Source organism: Somniosus microcephalus, chromosome 1 (genome assembly GCF_052327205.1).
Source record: "Somniosus microcephalus isolate GS21.2 chromosome 1, FLI_Smic_1.0, whole genome shotgun sequence".
NCBI lineage: Eukaryota > Metazoa > Chordata > Chondrichthyes > Squaliformes > Somniosidae > Somniosus > Somniosus microcephalus.
In genome coordinates, this window is record NC_140987.1 from 399,306,275 (window position 1) to 399,329,828 (window position 23,554).

The 23,554-nt window shown below is 46.7% G+C and overlaps 1 protein-coding gene and 1 long non-coding RNA gene across 2 annotated transcripts in view; one reads left to right on the forward strand and one right to left on the reverse strand.

The window, feature by feature from the left end:
• The window catches only part of LOC147125134 (uncharacterized), a 53,040-nt gene extending 45,332 nt beyond the window's left edge, over positions 1–7,708 (reverse strand). Inside the window, exon 1 of the long non-coding RNA XR_015079616.1 lies at positions 7,474–7,708. This is a non-coding gene — a long non-coding RNA (uncharacterized LOC147125134). The remainder of the gene's footprint in view (positions 1–7,473) is intronic.
• prps1b (phosphoribosyl pyrophosphate synthetase 1B) overlaps positions 6,535–23,554 on the forward strand; it is a 45,329-nt gene continuing 28,309 nt past the window's right edge. The window contains exons 1-2 of the mRNA XM_085997873.1: positions 6,535–6,834; positions 21,508–21,691. Coding sequence (XP_085853999.1) covers positions 6,713–6,834; positions 21,508–21,691 — 306 coding nt within the window. The 5' untranslated portion in view covers positions 6,535–6,712. The remainder of the gene's footprint in view (positions 6,835–21,507; positions 21,692–23,554) is intronic.

Consider the following 23,554-nt stretch of genomic DNA (forward strand, 5'->3'; position numbering starts at 1 on the left):
TGTGGCCAGGCAAAACACCCCAGAGCGCGCTGCCCGGCGAAAAACGCGATCTGCTCGGGCTGCGGGAAGAAGGGACACTACGCTAGCATCTGCAGGGCCAAAGCCACCCCGAACCCCAGCAGCGCCGCGTGTGGGCCATGCGGGCCGCCATTTTGGACCTCCCCGGCCGTGTGCGAATCACCGGTACAGCAGCCATTTTGGACGCCTCCAGCCACATGGGGATCATGGACGCCGCCATCTTGGACGACAGCCGGGACGCAGCAGGCCCCCGACACCGCCTCATCTGATACCCGCAGCGACACACCGACCCCTACGCTGGCATCCGTTACACTGGACCAAGCGAGACCGCACCAACTGGCCAGTTCCACAATGGACATTAAGGTAAATGGTCACGATACAATCTGCCTTTTTGACTCTGGGAGCACGGAGAGCTTCATCCACCCCGACACGGTGCGGCGTTGCTCTCTCCCAGTCCTGCCTGCGCAACAGCGGATTTCTATGGCCTCCGAGTCCCAGTCGGCGGACATCGGCGGCTACTGCGTGGTGACACTCGTAGTGGACGGGACCGTGTACGATCATTTTAAACTTCTGGTCCTGCCTGACCTCTGCGCTGCCGTCCTGCTGGGGTTAGATTTTCAGTGCCACCTTAAAAGTGTTACGATGGCGTACGGTGGACCCCTACCCCCACTCACAGTCCGCAGCCAGCAGCTTCCAAATTGCCCGCCGCGCACCAGGTGCAACCTCTCCACACTCAGAGTCACCCCCCCCCCCACTGTTTGCTAACCTCACCCCCGACTGTAAGCCCATCGCCACAAAGAGCAGGCGATACAGTGCCGGGGACAGGGTTTTCATTAAAACCGAAGTGGAGCGGCTCCTGAAAGAAGGGATTATTGAGGGCAGCACCAGCCCCTGGCGAGCCCAGGTTGTGGTCGTTAAGACCAGCGAGAAGCAGCGCCTGGTCATCGACTACAGCCAGACAATAAATCGCTACACCCTGCTGGACGCCTACCCACTCCCCCGTATAGCTGATATGGTCAACCAGATCGCGCAGTACCGCGTCTTCTCGACCATTGACCTGAAATCAGCGTACCACCAGCTCCCCATCCGCCCTGAGGACCACCAGTACACTGCCTTTGAGGCAAACGGCCGCCTCTATCACTTCCTTAGGGTTCCCTTTGGCGTCACCAACGGGGTCTCCATCTTCCAAAGGGAGATGGACCGGATGGTAGATCAAAATGCGTTGCAGGCCACTTTCCCATATCTGGACAATGTGACCATCTGCGGCCGTGACTTGCAGGACCATGACGCAAACCTCGAAAAATTCCTCCGCACCGCCCAACTCCTAAACCTGACATATAACAAGGAGAAGTGCATATTCCGCACAAACCGCCTCGCCATCCTTGGCTGTGTTGTGGAACACGGAGTCATCGGCCCCGACCCCGACCGGATGCGTCCCCTTATGGAACTTCCACTGCCCCACTGCCTCAAGGCCCTGAAGAGGTGCCTAGGGTTTTTCTCCTATTACGCCCAGTGGGTCCCCTACTATGCGGACAAGGCCCGTCCGCTGATCAAGTCCACCTCTTTTCCCTTGACGGCAGAGGCCTGCTTAGCCTTCCACCGTATCAAGGAGGACATTGCCAAAGCCACCATGCACGCAGTGGACGAATCCATCCCCTTCCAGGTGGAAAGCGACGCGTCCGACTTTGCCCTGGCCGCTACCCTCAATCAGGCGGGGAGACCCGTGGCCTTCTTTTCACGAACCCTCCAAGGCCCGGAGACCAGACACTCCGCTGTTGAGAAGGAGGCCCAGGCGATTGTGGAGGCTGTGCGTCATTGGAGGCACTACCTGGCCGGAAAACGATTTACCCTGCTCACTGACCAGCGTTCAGTTGCTTTTATGTTTAACAACAAGCAGAGGGGCAAAATCAAAAATGACAAGATCTTGAGGTGGAGAATCGAACTTTCCACCTACAACTACGAGATCTTGTACCGGCCCGGGAAGCTAAATGAACCCCCGGATGCGCTATCGCGTGGCACCTGCGCCAGCGCGCAGATCGATAGACTACGGGTCCTCCACAATGACCTCTGCCACCCGGGGGTCACCAGGTTCTTCCACCTCATCAAGGCCCGCAACCTGCCTTACTCTATTGAGGAGGTCAGGACCATGACCAGGAACTGCCAAGTCTGCGCTGAGTGCAAACCACACTTTTATAGACCAGACAGGGCCCACCTGATAAAAGCCACTCGCCCCTTCGAGCGCCTGAGCGTTGATTTTAAAGGGCCTCTCCCCTCCTCCGACCGCAATGTGTACTTCCTCAATATTATTGATGAGTACTCCCGTTTCCCGTTCGCCTTCCCCTGCCCGGACATGACCAGTGCCACGGTCATTAAATGTCTGAACAACCTCTTCACCCTGTTCGGCTTCCCCAGCTATATCCATAGCGACCGGGGCTCATCGTTTATGAGCGACGAACTCCGTCAGTACCTGCTAACTAGGGGTATTGCCACAAGCAGGACCACCAGTTACAACCCCCGGGGGAACGGACAGGTGGAAAGAGAAAATGCGACAGTTTGGAAGGCCGTCCTGCTAGCCTTAAAGTCTAGGGGCCTTCCAACCTCCCGCTGGCAGGATGTGCTCCCCGATGCGCTCCACTCTATTCGGTCACTGCTCTGCACTGCCACTAACGCCACCCCTCATGAGAAAATGTTTGTCTTCCCAAGGAAGTCCACATCAGGGACATCGCTACCGCCATGGCTGACGTCCCCAGGGCCGGTCCTACTGAGAAGACACGTGAGGACCCATAAAACGGACCCCCTGGTCGAGAGGGTCGACCTCCTCCACGCCAACCCCCAGTATGCTTACATCGCATACCCGGACGGGCGGGAGGACACAGTCTCCATAAGAGACCTTGCACCCTCGGGGACCACAGTAACCCACTACCCACTACCACCCCCCCCCCACGATCCGATATCCAGCCCCAGCAGACGGCAGGCCTGGGCCCCGCGACCCGCTCGACATCTACGAGGACGACACGCCTGTGCCACAGCCTACGCTGGACTCGACGCCGGAAGCTTCACTACCCCTGCCGTCGCCACGCCGATCACAGCGGCAGACAAGACCTCCGGAGAGACTCCAATACACTAACTTTTAATACACTTCACCCCGCCGGACTCAATTTTAAACAAGGGGTGAATGTGGTAAACCACTGTTTGTATTCCTGTTTGTCCTGTTTGTATTCCACTGTGTACATGCCTGGACATGCCTCGGCTGACTCCTCCCACAGGTCCTAGTATAAAGGTGACTGCTCCCCAGCCCTTTGTATCCTGGACCAGTCGACCACTCGAGGCAGACCTCCATTCTGTTGTTAATAAAAGCCTTTAGTTACCCTTCTAACTCTCAGTCTTTTATGAGTAATTGATAGCGCATCAGGAACAAAGAAATGGCAGACCAATTAAATACATACTTTGGTTCTGTCTTCACAAAGGAGGACACAAATAACCTCCCAGAGAAATGTCGGGGAACATAGGGTCTAATGAGAGGGAGGAACTGAATAAAATCAGTATTTGTAGGGAAATGGTGTTAGGGAAATTGACGGGATTGAAGGCCGATAAATCCCCAGGGCCTGATAACCTACATGCTAGGGTACTTAAGGAAGTGGCCCTAGAAATAGTAGATGCATTGCTGGTCATCTTCCAAAATTCTATAGACTCTGGAACAGTTCCCATGGATTGGAGGGTAGCTAATGTTACCCCACTATTCAAAAAAGGTGGTAGAGAGAAAACGGGGAATTATAGTCCGGTAAGCCTGACATCGGTAGTGGGGGAAATGCTAGAGTCCATTATAAAAGATGTAATAGCAGAGCACTTGGAAAACAGTGACAAGATCGGACAAAGTCAACATGGATTTAGAAAAGGTAAATCGTGCTTGACTAATCTACTGGAATTTTTTGAGGATGTAACTGGTAGAATAGATAAGGGAGAACCAGTGGATGTGGTGTATTTGGACTTTCAGAAGGCTTTCGATAAGGTCCCGCATAAGAGATTAGCGTGTAAAGTTAAGGCACATGGGGTTGGGGGCAAGATACTGACTTGGATAGAGAACTGGTTGGCAGACAGGAAGCAAAGAGTTGGAATAAACGGGTCTTTTTCCGAGTGGCAGGCAGTGACTAGTGGGGTACCGCAGGGATCGGTGCTAGGACCCCAGCTATTCACAATATATATTAATGATCTAGATGAGGGAACTAGATGTAATATCTCCAAGTTTGCAGATGACACAAAGCTGGGAGGGCGTGTGTGCTGTGAGGAGGATGCCGAGAAACTCCAGTATGATTTGGACAGGTTGGGTGATTGGGCAGATGCATGGCAGATGCAGTATAATGTGGATAAATGCGAGGTTATCCACTTTGGTGGCAAAAACAGAAAGGCAGATTATTATCTGAACGGCAATAGATTGGGAGAAGGGGAAGTGCAACGAGACCTGGGTGTCCTTGTGCACCAGTCGCTGAAGGTAAGCATGCAGGTGCAGCAGGCGGTTAAGAAAGCAAATGGTATGTTGGCCTTCGTAGCGAGAGGGTTTGAGTACAGGAACAAGGATGTCTTGCTGCAGTTGTACAGGGCCTTGGTGAGACCACACCTTGAGTATTGTGTGCAGTTTTGGTCGCCTTATCTGAGGAAGGATGTTCTTGCCATGGAGGGAGTTCAGCGAAGATTCACCAGACTGATACCTGAGATGGCAGGAATGACGTATGAGGAGAGATTGGGTCGATTGGGCTTATACTCGCTGGAGTTTAGAAGAATGAGAGGGGATCTCATTGAAACTTATAAAATTCTAACAGGACTACACAGACTAGATGCAGGAAGGGTGTTCCTGATGGCGGGGGAGTCCAGAACCAGGGGTCACAGTCTAAGGATAAGGGGTAGGCCATTTAGGACAGAAATGAGGAGGAATTTCTTCACCCAGAGAGTGGTGCACCTGTGGAATTCTCTACCACAGAAGGCAGTAGAGGCCAATTCATTAAATATATTCAAGAAGGAGTTGGATATATTTCTCAAGGCTAAAGGGATCAAGGGGTATGGGTAGAAAGCAGGGACCGGGTACTGAATTTGGATGATCAGCCATGAGCTCACTGAATGACGGAGTAGGCTCGAGGGGCCGAATGGCTTACTCCTGCTCCTATCTTCTATGTTTCTAGGAGCAGGGCAGTTATACCCGGCGTCCTAACCAATATTTATCCCTCAATCAACATCACTAAAACATATTATCTTGTCATTATCACATTGCTATTTGTAGGAGCTTGCTGTGCACAAATTGTCTGTAGCGTTTCCTACATCACAACAGTGACTACACTTAAAAAAGTACTTCATCAAATCAAATCAAATCAACTTTTATTGTCATTGTTAGTGCACAAGTGCAGTACAACGAAATGTAGGCTTGCGGCTCCCGAGAGTGTACAATTTGGATTAGGACACAAACATTTCAACATACATTTGTACATATATATTAGCATAAATATGACCATAATAAAAGTGCATCGGCAGATGTGCAGGCTTTAGTGTTTATTTGTGGAGTTCAGTAGGCTGACAGCCCTGGGAAAGAAGCTGTTCCTAAATCTGGTCGTACGGGTGCGAATGCATCTGTAGCGTCTTCCAGATGGTAGGAGGGCGAACAGACTGTGGCTGGGGTGGGTGGGGTCTTTGATGATGGACCGTGCCCTCCGTAGGCAGCGTTTCTGATATATATGTTCTATGGTCGGTAGCCGGGTGCCGGTAATGCGTTGGGCAGTTTTGACTACCCGCTGCAGGGCTTTCCGGTCATGGGAGCTACAGCTGCCGTACCATACCGTGATACAGTTTGTCAGGATGCTCTCTATAGTGCAGCGGTAGAAGTTAGAGAGGATCGGGGTTGACAGATTACATCCCTTCAGCCTCCTCAAGAAATATAGGCGCTGCTGGGCCTTCTTCACCAGAGAGGAGGTGTTGAGGGACCAGGAGAGGTCTTCCGCGATGTGGACTCCGAGGAACTTAAAGCTGGCCACCCTTTCCACCTCCGCCCCATTGATGTGGATGGGGGTGTGACTTCCGCCTTTGGACTTCCTGAAGTCCACGGTTATTTCCTTTGTTTTCTTGGTGTTAAGGGCCAGGTTGTTGTCGGCGCACCACTTCACGAGATGCTGGACCTCCTCCCTGTAGGCTGACTCATCGTTGTTGGTGATCTGGCCTACTACTGTGGTGTCATCTGCAAACTTGATGATGGTGTTGGAACCATTAACAGCCACACAGTCGTGGGTTGGTTGCAAAGCACTTTGGGACGTCCGGCGGTCGTGAAAAGCGCTTTATAAATGCAAGTCTTTCTTTCAAGTTCTCATTGCCAGATGTATCACCTTGGATGCAACTTAAGACTCGTCGTCTCCTCCCCCACCACCTTAAAGAGTGTAGCTATGGACAGTGCCATGAATTGCACAGCTCTACCGACCAATCCGGAACACAACGACGCGTGATTGACAGACGCAAGGACGAATCAGCAGTCCACTAACGGTGGCAGTGTCGCCATGATGAACGAATCACGCGCGCTGCGTACCCTCTCTCCAAAGATGGTGGTGTAGGGTCAGGTTTTTAATAAAACCAGAGACCCACCAATTTGTAGTTACAATCTAAAAAAAAATTACCCCGTTTTAATTTATTGTAAGTTATTTTTATAAGAAAAATTAGAAGTATGCCTAATATCAAGATTTTCAGCGGCAGCTCTCACCAGGATTTATCACAGAAGATCGCCGATCGGCTGGGGCTCGAGCTCGGCAAAGTAGTCACGAAGAAATTTAGCAATCAGGAGACATGGTGAGTGCTTGTGAGGGAAGAGGCCGCAGTCACTGCCCGGGTGGGGACTATAATTTTAATCGTGCCCGAAACGACCCGTTAATTTTCGGTGCTTGAATCCAGGGAGCGCGGTTGTTTGGCTGTTGCGGCCTTGCGGTGAAGGCGCGGGCGTGCTGGTGGTCGCAAGACACGCCGGGATTTGTAGTTCTTTCCGCCGCGTTACTTTCTGTTGTCGGTCGGGTGACTCGTCTTCGAAAAACTACAATTCCCAGCAGGCCACGCCCTGGCGGCAAGGCGCGTGTTGCCACCGTCTTAGAGTTTGAGAGAAATAACTAGAAGCGTGAAAGGGCCTGCTTTAATAATTTTACTCTTGGAATTCTTGCCCTAGATGATCGTATTTTTCACTTCCCAGTGACACTTTTGTGGCAAATGTAATCTTTCGCAGTTTTAATGTAGACTTCCCCACCTCTCAGTAGATTTGTAATCTCTCAAACAATTTAACTGTTGTAAGTGGTGTAACCTTAGCAACGCTGTGTATTAAGTTATTATAGTGGCTACGCCCAGAAAGTTTGCTGCATAATGCTTGACCCCTGTATCGTGAATTCAATTTGTGTGGAATAATTCAAATAATATAATTGAGAGTTATATTGTCAGCCTTACCTCCATGATGGCACTCTCGCCTCTGAGTCGGAAGGTTGTGGTTTCAAGCCCTATTCCAGAGATTTCAGTACAAGATCGAGTGCTGCACTGTCTGAAGTTACAACATTGAACCGAGGCCCCATCTGTCTGTTCAGGTGAACTTAAAAGATAGCACTGTTGGAAGAAGAACCGGGCCAGTTGAAGCAACGGGCTCTGTGTTCTAGTGTCCTGGCCAACATTTATCCCCCCAACCAACACCCCGAAAAAAAAAAATTACCCTGTCGTTTATCTCTGGTGTTTGTGGGACGTTGCTGTGTGCATATTGGCTGCTACATGTGCTTACTTTACAACAGTGACTACTAAAAAGTACTTTGTTGGTTCTAATGTGATTTGGGATATCTAGAGGAAGTGGTAGGTGCTATATAAATGCATGTTCTTCTTGATGAGCATCCTATTACCCAAACTAGGGTTGTATTCCCTGGAATTTAGAAGGTTAAGGAGGAATTTGATCTAAGTTTTCAAGATATTAAGGGGAACTGATAGAGAAAAAGTTGGGGTGTCTAGGACTAGGGGACATAGCCTAAAAATTAGAGCCAGATCTTTCAGGAGTGAAGTTAGGAAACGCCTCTGCACGCAAAGGGTGGTAGAAGTTTGGAACTCTCTTCTGCAAATGGCAGTTAATGCTGGGTCAATTGTTAATTTTTAATCTGGGTCTGATGGATTGATCTTTGTTAATCAAAGGTATTAAGGGATATGGGGCAAAGTCAGGTATATGGAGTTAGGTCAGAGATCTCATTGAATGGCGGAGCAGGCTCGAGGGGCTAAATGGCCTACTCCTGTTCCTATGTCATTATGACAATTAACAATAATCATGGAGCCCAGAGAATTTTGGTCTGCTGTTGTCAAATGGTTACGTTTAATCAAATACTTAAACACAGTACAATATAACCTGAAGCTAGTCTTTTTAAAAACAAATCCTCTGCTGTTAGCACTTAAATATTGCTTGTTTACAGAGAGATGTCTTGGAGCACTCTTCAGGACAGTGGAAAACAAGAGGATAATGAGCAGGTGCGAGAAAGGGAATTAGGGGGTGAAAGCATGGGCCTGGATTTTGCTGTACGCAGTCATGCCACCTTTGACATGGACAGCAAGTTTAAGCGCATGCACTAATTCCCGAACTTACGATCTGTCAAGTCCCAACTTGACAGATGCTCTGCATCGACATGGAAATCTTAATTGCTGGCGCAGAGTTGGGCTAACTGCCCAACAATTGGGCCTGAAAATTTTACAGCTGGTGCAAACAACACAGCAGCCTGTTTACACAGCGTAAGGGGATAATCTTTTGGAAATCCAAGTATCTATTATATTTTAAAAGCTGAAACTACAAGCCAGTATATCAAACTTACCGTCAGCCCCAACAGAGTAGAAAACTCTTCCAAAAATATTTTAAAAAACAATCTGTGTGGCAGCACGGTGGCATAGTGGTTAGCACTGTTGCCTCACAGCACCAGGGACCCGGGTTCGAATCCGGCCTCGGGCGACTGTCTGTGTGGAGTTTGCACATTCTCCCCGTGTTTGCGTGGGTTTCCTCCGGGTGCTCCGGTTTCCTCCCACAGTCCAAAGATGTGCGGGTTAGGTTGATTGGCTATGATAAATTGACCCTTAGTGTTAGGGAGATTAAATACGTGGGGTTACGGGGATCGGGTGGGATATGTGTCGGTGCAGGCTCGATGGGCCGAAATGGCCTCTATCTGCACTGTGGGGTTTCTGTGATTTCTGTGAATCCACTGTAGCCTGGCATATAGCCTCTAGTTTTCATTTTTGGCTGCAGATAGAAAGCTGCTGCATTTTACTTGAATGTTGCACGCATTTACATATTAGTAATTCCCCACGATAAAAATTTGCTTGGCTTGTGAGTGAGAGACGGGATGAATGAGAGACCTACTGTTTCCTGATTGGAGCACCGGCCCACGTGATCCCAGGTAAGCTTCCGCACACGGTGCGCCCCAGGATCCGTGGGTCGCTACGCAGTGTCTACCAGCAAGTTCTCAAAGGAGGGTCCCCAACAGATAAGTGCGCATTCGGTTCGGATGCCGATGGCGTAATCCTTAATTACGCCGCCGACTGCAAAATCTGGGCCATAGATTTTTGAAGGCACAGAGGAAGGTATCGAGCTATTGAGGGCAAGCGCACAATGAGTTGAAGGAGTAAATTGCTGTGGCGTGAGGAAGAAGTAGTAGGTTGATGGTGTTGGATGTGCACGGGGACATAAAGCTGGAGGAGGTAGAAGGGATAAACAAGGCCATGGAGGAATTTGAAAGTGGACTCGAGAATCATTTTCAATTTCTTTTGTAGAACACTAATTATGAAACCGGGATCTGTGAAATCCTAGGTTGAAGTCTGGATTTCTGTCAGTGCACCTCTAATTCTGAACTATTGGTGGTTTGTTATTGCCATGATATTTTCTACATTAATGGCACTGGATCTGTGTCACTGATGTCTTTTGGACAAGATGTCCATCAGGAAAGTTTGAAAATTATTGTTGCAGAATACTGAAGTACTTTATTGTAGTTCGTCAAGTGTATTGTTGGTTAGTTTTGAGCAGTTGAAGCAACTGCTTGAACTGAACACTGTACAGTTTATGTGGCAACGATCTCTGCTCCTGTTTCTAACACACACACAACTTCCCAAATAGTGCATAGATTTTTTTAAGGGCATGTCATCATTGGCCTTGCCTTCCTCTCTCCACAGATGCTGCCTGACCACCTGAGTATTTTCTGTTTTGAGTTTCTTAAATTGCTGGCCATAATCTTCAACCTTAGTCCCAGCTGAATGCTTTTTTTGTACAAAAATATTCCCGGCACACTTCCAGTCTGAGCCCCTGTCTCCGTGTCCACGGCCTGATTTCCTGTTGGTTATAGCCACAGCCTCAAAAGCCTGCTGATTCTTCACCCATGTCGGACTGCCATCTCTTTCCACATTCCCACCCCCCAAAGAAATCACTACACCCAGGATGCACTGCAAACTCTATTTGGTTCTGAGCTTTAAGCCGTGACCCACTTGTGCTTTATTAGGCTATAAATCTAGTATAAGGGCACAACACCCAAGGGGGATTAGGAGTCAGGAGGGGAAGGGAGATGGTGGGCTTTTACGTGTTAAAGGAGGATGTGAAGCACATTTGGGGGAAGGAGGATTAGAGTGTGAGCCAAGCAGCCTGTATAGGGCAATCAGATGTGTGCAAGTAAGATAATTTGTGGAACTGGAGTTGAAGTAATGAGATCAACTAGGAATGAAAGAATGCGGCGGGGGGGGGGGGTGGATAGTGGTTAACAAATATGATGGGGAGAGGAGAATATAGTTTTGAACCCGTGGTGCAAAATGGAACGTCCCTACTCTCGTTTCTACCAAGAGAAATGCCATAGGAAGTCCACTAGTATTATAAATATGTCTTGCATATGGCATGCATATCAATCTTAATACTGTCACAATTTTTAAATAATGCTTTTATGTTAACATTCATAATGGCAAATATCCTATGTTAGAAGCAACAACTTGCATTTATATAGCATCTTGAATGTAGAACAACTAGCTGTTGTTTTTCACACCTTTTCCTTGGTCCTCTACGTCTGGCCAAAGAACAAAACTAAATGATAAACCATTATAAAACACTAGTTAGGTCCCAGCTGGAGTATTGTGGCCAATTCTGGACACCACACTTTAGGAAGGATGTCAAGGCCTTGTGGAGGGTACAGAGAAGATTTACTAGAATGGTACCAGGGATGAAAGACTTCAGTTGCATGGAGAGACTGGAGAAACTGGGGTGGTTCTCCTTTAGAGCCGAGAAGGTTAAGGGAAGATTTGATGGGGGTGTTAGAGTAAATAAGGAGAAACCGTTTCCCGTGGCCGAAGGGTCGTTAACCAGAGGTCACAGATTTAAGGTGATTGGCAAAAGAACTAGAGACAACATGAGGGGAAAAAAATTACGCAGCGAGTTATGATTTGGAATGCACTGCCTCAAAGGGTAGTGGAAGCATATTCAATAATAACTTTCAAAAGGGAATTGGATAAATACTTGAAAAGGAAAAAAATTGCAGCACAATGTGGGACTAATTGGATAGCTCTTTCAAAGTGCTGGCAAGCACGATGGGTTGAATGGCCTCCTGTGCTGTATCATTCTATGAAAACCCTGAAAATTAATGCCTTAAAATAAAAATAACCTTTTTAAAAAAAAAAATTTAAAAAATCAGTTTATGGCTCCCTTACAACTCCATCTGTGGCCTACATTTAAATTAAAAATCTATCTTGACACTCCTTCTGCTTGCCCTTTCTCAACCTGCTGTACAAACATTAATGTAACCTATATTTCTGTGCAATATGTAATCTTGCCTGTAGTGTGCACTTTTTACGTGAACATTTATAATGGGAACTTCCTATATCAAGTTTTATAGAAAAAAAGGAACTTGCATTTATATAGCGCCTTTCACAACCTCAAATGTCCCAAAGCGCTTCACAGTTAATGGAATACCTTTGAAGCATTGTCACTGTTATGTGGGAAATGTGATGGCCAATTTACACAGCAAGGTTCCACAAACAGCAGTGATATAAATTTTCTTTACTGATGATGATTGAGGGATAAATGTTGGCTGGGAAAACTATTCTCCGAATAGTGCCATACGATATTTTAGCCTCGCACCCAAAAGACAGAACGTTAACAGTGCTGTTCTGAGGTGTTCATGTTTACTATATGTAAATATTTTGCTGTCGTGGTTGATTAATGACCCAATTGAATCACTCAATAATTGGGGGGGGAAAGTAGTTTTTTTCTCTAGCTGAAATTTATAATGTACAAATAGAAGAGGCTAATTTGAACCTAACTCACCCAGCGGGAAACTGATGGGAAAGGGTTGGCCGCCCGCTTTACAACCTACCATATCGATTTGGATGAGGGAACCAAATGTAATATTTCCAAGTTTGCTGACGACACGAAACTAGGTGGGATTGTGAGTTGTGAGAAGGATGCACAGAGGCTTCAAGGTGATTTTAGACCAGTTCGATTAAATGGGCAAATACATGACAGGTGCAGTATAACGGATAAATGTGAAGTTATCCACTTCAGTAGGAAAAACAGAAGGGCAGAGTGTTATTTAAATGGTGATAGATTGGGAAATGTTGATGTACAAAGGGACTTGGGTGTCCTTGTACACCAGTTACTGAAAGCAAACATGCAGGTGCAGCAAGCAGTTAGGAAGGCAAATGGTATGTTGGCCTTCATTGCAATAGGATTTGAGTACAGGAGCAAGGATGTCTTACTACAGTTATACAGGGCCTTGGTGAGACCACAGCTGGAGTACTGTGTGCAGCTTTGGTCTCCTTACCTAAGAAAGGATATACTTGCCATAGAGGGAGTGCAGCGAAGGTTCACCAGACTGAGTCCTGGGATGGCAGGACTGTCTTATGAGGAGAGACTGTGTCGACTAGGCCTGTATTCACTCGAGTGTAGAAGAATGAGAGGGGATGTCATTGAAATGTATAACATTCTGACCGGGCTAGACAGACTGGATGCAAGGAGGATGTTTCCCCTGGCTGGGGGGATCTAGAACGAGGGGTCACAGTCTCCGGATACGGGGTAGGACATTTAGGACTGAGATGAGGAGAAATTTCTTCACTCAGAGGGTGGTGATCCTGTGGAATTCTCTACCACAGAAGGCTGTGGAGGCCAAGTCACTGAATATATTTAAGAAGGAGATAGATAGCTTTCTAGATACAAAAGGCATCAAGGGGTATGGGGAGAGAGCAAGAATATGGTATTGAGATAGAGGATCAGCCATGATCATATTGAATGGCGGAGCAGGCCTGAAGGGCCGCATGGCCTACTCCTGCTCCTATTTCTCTCTTCTACCCAATAATACTTTCCATTGAAGTCAGTGGGGTGAAACGGACGGCCAGTCCTTTCCCATCAAGCGAGTTTGATTAAAATCACCCCCATGGTCTTAAACAAAACAAATTGAAAATATATTTCACAATAATTAGCATGGTCAATTTTTGCTTTGAATGTTTTGTGACATTTATTATTGTCATTTAAAGTATGAACCTGAAGAATTCAGCCTCTCTCAAAAGCCTGTTTGGAATTGATCATTTTGACTGTTCGCTGAATACAAAATTTGCAGACCAAGTATGCAGTGTGCACAATTTCCAGGGATCCATCAATAGCATTCAGTTAGGCAAGAAGAAGACGACACTGTTCCTACTCCAACAAAATCTCTCTTTTTCCCCAAATTTACTTGAAGAATATCTAGGGCAAATTTCAACGGTTTTGTTTACGTCAAGTTTGTTTTTTTATTAACGGTGTGGGTGTATGTACGTGAGCGGGGGGTGGGGGTGGGGGAGGAAGCAGGTTGTACTGATACACGTGTTCCTTTTACTGATTTACACATACCTTTTTGTTGGGTATTCAAATTACAAATACTTTATGAAATTCAGAAAGCAGTTTGGGGTGGGGTGGTTAGTAGCAGTACTAGTCAGAGAATGAAAACATTGCTGTTCATTGGGACAATTTTTAGATAGTTACAGAAAAATTATCCTTTCTCCCCCTGCGAAAAAAAAGAATTGTATGCAAGTTTGCAGTGGAAATGCTCAGAGTAAACCTGTTTTATGACTTAAGTTCTTCACACTAGTTTCAAAAAATATATTTTAAATAATGAGTGCTGTTCCCTCCATACAAACGCTAATTATTTTGAATAGAAATTCAGAAGCCATGTGGGCAGCACGGTGGCATAGTGGTTAGCACTGTTGCCTCACAGCGCCAGAGACCCGGGTTCGAATCCGGCCTCGGGCGACTGTCTGTGTGGAATTTGCACGTTCGCCCCGTGTTTGCGTGGGTTTTCTCCGGGTGCTCCGGTTTCCTCCCACAGTCCAAAGATGTGCGGGTTAGGTTGATTGGCTATGATAAATTGACCCTTAGTGTTAGGGGGATTAAATAAGTGGGGTTACAGGGATAGGGTGGGATATGTGTTGGTGTAGGGATTACGGGGATCGGGTGGGATATGTGTCGGTGCAGGCTCGATGGGCCGAAATGGCCTCTATCTGCACTGTGGGGTTTCTGTGACTTTAAAATGGAGCAATGGTTCTTAGTGTTGAATTAATCTCTCCTTTTAAATGAATGTTGGTGCATGTGTGAGGATGGTGTCGGAGCAGTGAATGACCCTGACTGCAACTTTAGGATTTCCATGTTTAGATGCACATGTGCTAAATCCTGAAGTTCCGGTCAGTTTCAAAGGCAAGTTTCCACCATAAATTCTGGGCCATTGAGTTCAACAATTTCAGATTATAACCACTGCTCCCATTCTTTCGGACAGCAGGTGCTGGTAATGATTCTGCTGTTGCCATTTACAGCTCTTCGAGACCCATCTTTTATTTCTTTACTTTTCCCATTAACACTGCCTTTTGGTCACACTATCATCCCTTTTGTCATTTAATCCCCCATGTTTGTCACAGACTTTCCGTTTTGTTCTCTTCCCCTCCGCCCCCTTTTCCCCATGTTTCTGTACTTGCTCAAAACCTGTTACTTTTGCCAGTTCTGAAGACCTGAAACGTTAACTCTGTTTCTCTCTCCACAGGTACTGCCTGGCCTAAGTATTTGCAGCATTTACTGCAAATTAAACCATTGTGCTGAGCAAGTTACAAAATAAACTACCTCCAGTGGTAACATTAGTGGACTAATATAGGCCTTCAATCTAATTGTAGGAATGTTGCCTCCTTCTCACCTGACTGCAGTCCTCTCACGGGTAGACTTGTAGGATTGTTTTTGTGTAATTACACAGTTCTGACAAAAGGTCATCGACCTGAAACGTTAACTCTGTTTCTCTCTCCACAGATGCTGCCTGACCTGCTGAGTATTTCCAGCACCTTCTGTTTTTATTTCAGATTTCCAGCATCCACAGTATTTTGCTTTTGCAATTACACAGCTAGTGTAATAGGGTCAGCTCCAATTCAAGAGTTTTGATGGTCTGCATAGTATTTTTTAATTCAAATTCTAATAGCCTTTATCTTAAACATGTATGTAAATAAAGTAAAGCCGATCTGTCTGGTGATTACATTTTCATTCTAAATCTGATTTACTAACTGCACTCAGCTACCTTTCCTGACACCAGTACTTGCCAACATTCCTTTCAAAACTGCCATTATCAGCCAACTTCCCAAAAAGTCCTCCCTTGACCCATCTGGCTCCTTGAATGCACCATCACTTGCCAGACATCCTTGTTCAAATCCCTTTTGTCCAATTTCAACCATACTTACAGGATTTGAGCATGTAATCTGGGTTGATGCTCCAGTGCTGTGCTGGGATGATCCTGCATTGTTGTAGGTTTCTTTCTTTGGGTAAGGCTTTAAGTAGTGGCCCCCTATGGGATGCACTCTGGATTCCTTGGCATTGTTCAAAAAAAATGGAAGTCCTTCCATTGTATTGACAAACATTCAACCAACACCACCAGAAGACAGTAGTGGTCTCAAACAACTCAAATTTCTGTCCACGGATGTTGCCGGACCTGCTGAGTTTTTCCAGCATTTTCTGTTATTATAGTGGTCATTCTTTTCATTGCTATTTGTGGGACCTTGCTGTATGAAATGTAGTGAATGATGCAATGCAAGGAAATGCAGAAGCCAAGTTGTAAAGTAATTGTATGTGATGAACTTTAGATGTTTTGGAGAGATGTGATTCTTTTATTAGGGAATTGGCTTAGCAAGTGTTCTAATAAAGATAGTGATTCAGCTTTTTGAATGGTCCCTTTTATTTGCTGCCAGTATCTGGTGAGTTTATAATGCTGACATATTGTAGCCTACAATGTTTGCACTTTATTCTCTCACCTAAGTGAAATGGACTGTTACAAATTAAACTAATGGTTTTTGCACATTTTTTTCACAAGTAACCTGTAAGATTTAATCACATACATTTTTGCTGCACTGTACAGTGGCCTAATGTCATTACGAGGCCCAGATTGCTTGAGTGTGAATATTCATCCATTTCCAACATTGACCTAATGCTAAAGTTATGGAGAATTGCACATTTAGAAAAGTGGGTTCATGCTCTTGTGTCAAATTGAAATCCAATGTGTGACTTGGTATTTATCCTGGAGAAGAGGTAGATGCTCAGCAGTGAGTCATGTTACTGCACAGAAATGGGCCATGCAGTTCAGAAAATCTGCGCTGGTGTTTAATGGCCCTTCCTTCCCCCCCACACTGTGCAACAGGCTCCTGCACCTGTTTGCGCCACACTTAAACATTTTCAGGGTAATTAATGCGCAGTATGTGGGCAATTAGCCCAACTTTTTGCCAGCATGTTTATTTCACACAGAATCACAGAATCTACAGTGCAGATAGAGGCCATTTCGGCCCATCGAGCCTGCACCGACACATATCCCACCCTATCCCCGTAACCCCACGTATTTAATCCCCTAACACTAAGGGTCAATTTATCATAGCCAAATCAACCTAACCTGCACATCTTTGGACTGTGGGAGGAAACCGGAGCACCCGGAGGAAACCCACGCAGACACAGGGAGAATGTGCAAACTCCACACACAGTCGCCGAGGCCAGATTTGAACCCGGGTCCCTGGCGCTGTGAGGCAACAGTGCTAACCACTGTGCAGCGAAGCTGATGTGCAGTCGGAACTTGACGGATCGCAAGTTTGGATTTAGCGCATGCAAATCCCGAACCTGCAGTCAATTTCACTGCGTGTGCGTGACTAATTACAGGGGTGCGGCAGCATAAGACTAATGATCTGAAGACAGGAGTTCAAATCCCACCATGGCAACTGTAGAATTTAAATTCAATTAAATAAATCTGGAATAAAAAGCTAGTATCAGTAATGGTGACCATGAAACTACCGGATTGTCGTTTAAAAACACATCTGGTTCACTAATGTCCTTTTTAGGGAAGGAAATCTGCCATCCTTACCCGGTCTGGCCTATATGTGACCAGTCCCACAGCAATGTGGTTGACTCTTAACTGCCCTCTGAAATGGCCTAGCAAGTCATGCTTGAGGGCAATTAGGGATGGGCAATAATTGCTGGTGCAACACTCATCCAGGTAAGTGGAGAGTGTTCCATCGCACTCCTGACTTGTGTCTTGTAGATGGTGGAAAGGCTTTGGGAAGTCAGGAGCAGCATTCTCTCTAAGTGCGGCTGTGCAGCACTCTGCTGATCCTGCAAAGCCCAGGACCGGCTTTTCTAATGCTGAATTTTGCACATACGCAAAACTGTGAATGGGCCACGCAGCCCCTTTTAAAGGGACCAGGAACCCCCCAAAAATTAGTGGGAGCATGGGACAGGAGGTGAATATCACGCCGCAGAATACCCAGCCACTCACCTGCTCTTGTAGCTGCATTATTAATGTGGCTGTCCAGTTAAGTTTTTGGCCAATGGTGACCCCACAGGATGTTGATGGTGGAGGATTCAACGATGGTAATGCTGTTGAATGTCAACAGGAGATGGTTAGACTCTCCTCACTTATTTGGCACGAATGTTACTTGCCACTTACCAGCCCAAGTGTGAATATTGTCCAGGTCTTGCTGCATGTGGCCATGGACTGCTTCATTATCTGAGGAGTTACAAATGGAACTGAACACTGCAATCATCAGCGAACATCTCCACTTCTGACCTTGTGATAGAGGGAAGGTCATTGATGAAGTAGCTGACGATGGTTGGGCCTAGGACACTGCCCTGAGGAACTCCTGCAGCGATGTCCTGGGACTGAGATGGTTGACCTCCAAAAACCACAACCATCTTCCTTTGTGCTAGGTATGACTCCAGCCAGTGGAGAGGTTTTTCCCTTGATTCCCATCGATTTCAATTTTACTACGGCTCCTTGATGACACACTTGGTCAAATGCTGCCTTGATGTGAAGGGCAGTCACTCTCGGCTCACCTCTGGAATTCAGCTCCATGTTTGGACCAAGCCTGTAATGAAGTTTGAAGCCAAGTGGTCCTGGCAGAACCCAAACTGAGCATCGGTGAGCAAATGCCATTTGATAGCACTGTTGACAACCCCTTCCATCACTTTGCTGCTGATTGAGATTGAATTTGTCCTGCTTTTTGTGGACAGGACCTACCTAGGCAATTTTCCACTGTCAGGTAGATGCGTGTTGTAGCTATACTGGAACAGCTTGGCTAGAGTTGCGGCTAGTTCTGGAGCACAAGTCTTCAGCACTACAGCCGAGATGCTGTCGGGGCCCATAGCCTTTACTGTATCCAGTGTGCTCTGCCTTTCTTGATATCACGTGGCGTAAATCAAATTGGCTGAAGACTAGCATCTGATGGAACCTCAACATGAGGCCAAGATGGATCATCCACTCTGTACTTCTGGTTGAAGATGGTTGCAAACGCTTCACCCTTGTCTTTTGCACTCGCGTGCTGGACACCGCCATCATTGAGGAAGGGAATATTCAATGGAGCCTTCTCCTCCTGTTATTTGTTTAATTATCCACCACCATTCACGACTGGATGTGGCAGGACTTGCAAAGCTTTGATCTGATCCGTTGGTTGTGGGATCGCTTAGCTCTGTCTATCCGTGGTGGTAGTGCTACACAACACGATGGAGTGTAAAGATGGGATTTCATCTCCACAAGGACTGTGCGATGGGCGCTCCTACCAATAGATGCATCTGTGACTGGTAGATTGGTACAGCCGAGGTCAAGTAGGCTTTTCCCTTGTGTTGGTGTTCTCACCACCTGCCGTAGGCCAAGACTGACAGCAATGTCCTTCGGGACTCGGCCAGCTCTGTCAGTAGTGGGGCTACTGAGCTCTCCCAAATCCCCAGCTGATAGTGAGGAGAACTTTGCAGGGTTGACTGAGCTGAGTGTGCTTTTGTTGTGTCCGAATCCAGTGCCTAGGTCGATGCTGGGTGGTCCGTCCGATTTTATTATTCTTATACAAGTAGACTATCCTTTGTCCGAAAACCTTGGGACCAGCTGTGTTTCGGTTTTCGGAATTTTTCGGATTTCAGAAGGTTTTCATCTCCGCATCTGACAACAAACACTGTTGCTTAGCAACAGCTTGTAAACACTCGGGCCCTGCCTTGGAAGCGTCTCTGAAGCTGTTGCTAAGCTACAGAGACTCTTTCCACAGCCTGACTGTTTAAAAAAAATGCTAGGGGAAGAAAAAAAAACAACTAACACAACGGCTGCTGTTTTCTGCCATTAGATCGAGGTTTCTGGCTCCCCCTACTCCGTATCTGAATTCCTTGACTTAGCGGGGGTCTGGGGCTCGACTGCCGCCGCCAGTTGTGGGAAAGCCGGATATCGGCTGACTCCTACACTAAGCTGGCCCGCAAATCAGGTGGTGGGGGGGTGGCGAAGGAAAGACTATCAGACGGGCCGCTGCAGCTATTGGACAGGCCGCTGTATTGTTGGGTTCACTCTCCCGGTACCTCCTTCACACTGCCTGGCTCGGCCTGCAATCTCCTACCCAGGAGGGAACTCTGTGACCCTCTGCCCTGCTCACAGGGAAAGGCAGAGCTCCCGGACCACTCCTGTCATGTTTGGCACCACTCGGGTCATGTCGTGCGCACGACTTACGCTCCACAAAAAAACTTTCGGTTTTTAGAGGTTTTCGGAAGTGCGGATAAAGGATAGTCTACCTGTAGTTTTTCTTTGGGTTTTGGTACAACTGAGCGGCTTGCTAGGCCATTTCAGAGGGGAGTGATTGCTTGTAAGGTGTATCAGTCCTTCTGTGCATGCACACCTGTATGCTAAGGAACCTGAAGACAATTTTGGGACTGCGCAGCGCCTAGACTCCGGAGAGCCGACTGGAGAGGAAATTGGAAGTGGGTCCTGCCAAAGCATGTTGCCTTACCTTGCTGCCTGGAGTGTTTTTTTTTTAAGCTTGACAATATTGATATAACCCACAGCACAAAAATGGCAAAAATATAGAGAGTTTGTGAAGATTAAATAAAAGGACAAGAATTATTTGATTAGAAAATAATGAGCGAGTTCTTCAACTGATCAATGAATCTCTATCGATGATCATATTACTCATTACACATTATTATTACATATATTTTGGCCATTTGGTAATGTTCTAATTACATTCAATTTTATCTAAGGTGCAACATAGTTGATGTGTACCAACTACACTAAATGTGTTCGGTTTCACTACTGTTCTGAATAGGTGTATTGTACTTCAAATTAAACTTTTAAATAACGGTGTTACTGATTAATCACTAAACTGAATAGTAAGCGTGGTACTTGCAATAGAAATGTGTTTTAGTTCACAGCAATGTGTTTGTACAACAAGTTAATATACTTGAACAAATGTATTTTTAGATTGTCCAATTTTGTCTGATTACACCTCTGTGATGCACCTTTATACATTAAAGGCGGTATATAAGTGCAATTTTGTGTTGAGATGAGGTGCTAGTTGGCAAAAACCATGATTTGGGAGGGGGTTGATTGTTTGTTTTTATCCTTCCCTTCCCCCCCCCCCCCCCCAACCCTAGGTACTGTACCTTTTTTTAATTTAAAAAAAAAGAAAACTATTAGTGTTAGTTAGCATGGGTCCAAGAAGGGTAGCTAGCAGTTTAGTGGGCATGGGGTCAAGGGAGTAGGAAGTGAGCCTCATGGATACCTGAGCACACAGTGGCCATGGGGAGAGAAACTAGAGATAGGTGGGGGTTCAGGGCTAGGTTACAATAGTGGTGTATCCTAAGAGTGATGGGTGGTTTTGGCGGAGTAGAGTGGTAGTCTGGTAGAGCTTGATGTGGTTCAGCTAAATGTGGTGATGGATTGCTAAGTCGATTATGTGCGAGATGTGCTCAAGTCGGCATCCCTTGGATTTGAGAGCGCGGGTGGTTTGGGGGCTTTCAGTTGGACACTATTGACCTGGTTGTTTTTTTCCCCTTTTCTTTCTAGCCCCATTTGTCAGTGTACCAACATTAGTACTGCCTGGTGTTTCATAAATACTGCTTACTGTCTGTAATGCACTGTCCTCTGCATAAGCAAAAGAAAACTTCACTGAATATGTTCCTTTTCCCTCTTTTTTTTTCTTCCCTTCCCCGCCTCAAAGTGTGGAGATTGGCGAGAGTGTTAGAGGTGAAGATGTTTACATTGTACAGAGTGGCTGTGGAGAAATCAATGACAATCTGATGGAGTTACTCATCATGATCAATGCCTGCAAGATTGCTTCAGCCTGCCGCGTCACTGCAGTCATCCCCTGTTTCCCTTATGCCAGGCAAGACAAGAAGGACAAGGTAGGATCGATATTCTGATTAAATATCCTGTCAGTCCATGTGCAAAGATTATTTGGTATTGGCAGAGTTGATTAGTGTAGTATATGGCAGCTCGGAACAGTGTTAAGCTGCGAGTTTGGTGAGTGAGGGAGTGAATCTTAAAGATTAATCTATTTTTAAAAATAAAATCTAGTCTTGTGTGCTTGAAATTAGCATTTAACTTACTGTTTCAAGTTTGAAGTTTCTTCCAGGCTTGGGCAGGGCTAAGCAAGCACTGTGCTGGAGAGCAGGTGAGAGTAGTTAATTAGTTAACTGGTCTAATCTGGTTCTGTAACTGCCAGAGAGCTCACTTATTTAAATCTCAGCAGTATAAATAAGGGAGGCTAGAGTGCAGTTTGTCATGGAATGCAGCTTGGAACAGTGTGTTAAGCTGCGAGTTTGGTGAGTGAGTGGGAGCTCGGGGAGGGAGGTGTTTATTTCTTCTTCTATCTTTGTCAGTTTCCAGGACCTGGTGAGTACAGGTAGACTATCCTTTATCCGAAAACCTCGGGACCAGCCGTGTTTCGGTTTTCGGAAAATTTCGGATTTCGGAAGGTGGGTCGGCGGGGGGGGTCGGCGTCCGCGGGGGGGTCCGCAGTCGTGGCTTGACCGTCGCTGCTAGCCTGGAATGCAATGAAGTTCCGCATTTCCACCAACAGGTCGTCGTGCTCGGTCGGAACAGGGACCGGCACTGCCGCGGGCTCAGAGCTCTCGTTGCTTTCGAGCCTTTGGAAGAGAGTCAGGTGGTTCCAGCGGGGGGTCGTGCGCCACTCTGGTCATGTCGTGCGCACGACTTACGCTGACCGAAAAAACCTTCGTTTTTTAGAGGGTTTCGGTTTTCGGAAGTTCAGATAAAGGGTAGTTTACCTGTATTTCTACAGTCCAATCATTAAAGTAAAAGTAAGGTCTCTAGTTTAGAATAAGTAGTGTTTAGAGGGAAGTAAAGTCCCTAGTGTATTTAATATTCTTTAATTTAAAGGGAGTAAATTAAGGATAGGACATGGCAGGGCAGCTCGGCAGCGTGGAGTGCTCCTCCTGTGCTATGTGGGAAGTCAGGGACACTTTCGGTGTCCAGGGCGAACACGTGCAGGAAGTGTCTCCAGCTGCATCTACTCGAAATCTGCGTTTCGGACCTGGAGCTGTGGCTGGAGTCACTGTGGAGCACCCGCGAAACTGAGATCTTTGTGGATAGCACGTTTAACGAGGTGGTCACACCGCAGGTAAAGAGTGTACAGGCAGACAGGAAATGGGTGACCGCCATACAGAGTAAAAGAACTAGGAAGGTAGTGCAGGAGTCCCCTGGGTCCATCTCCCTCTCCGACAGATTTTCCGTTTTGGATACTGCTGGGGGAGATGGTTTCTCAGGGGAATGCAGCAAGAGCCAAGTCCGTGGCACTACAAGTGGCTCAGCTGCACAGGAGGGAAGGAAAAAGAGTGGGAGAGCAATAGTGATAGGGGATTCTATCATAAGGGGAATAGATAGACATTTCTGTGGCCACAGATGTGACTCCAGGATGGTATGTTGCCTCCCTGGTGCCAGGGTCAAGGATGTCACTGAACGCCCTCCCCCTTCAGAATGCCCTGCAGCCGTTCAGTCAGAGGTCGTGGTTCACATTGGTACCAATGACATGGGTAGAAAGAGGGATGAGGTCCTGCAACAAGAATTTAGGGAGCTAGATAGCAGATTAAAAAGCAGGACCTCCAAAGGTTGTAATCTCTGGATTACTCCCGGTGCCACGTGCTCGTGAGTATCGGAATAGGAGGATAGAGCAGATGAATGCGTGGCTAAAGAGTTGGTGCAAGAGGGAGGGCTTTAGTTTCCTGGATCACTGGGTCTGCTTCTGG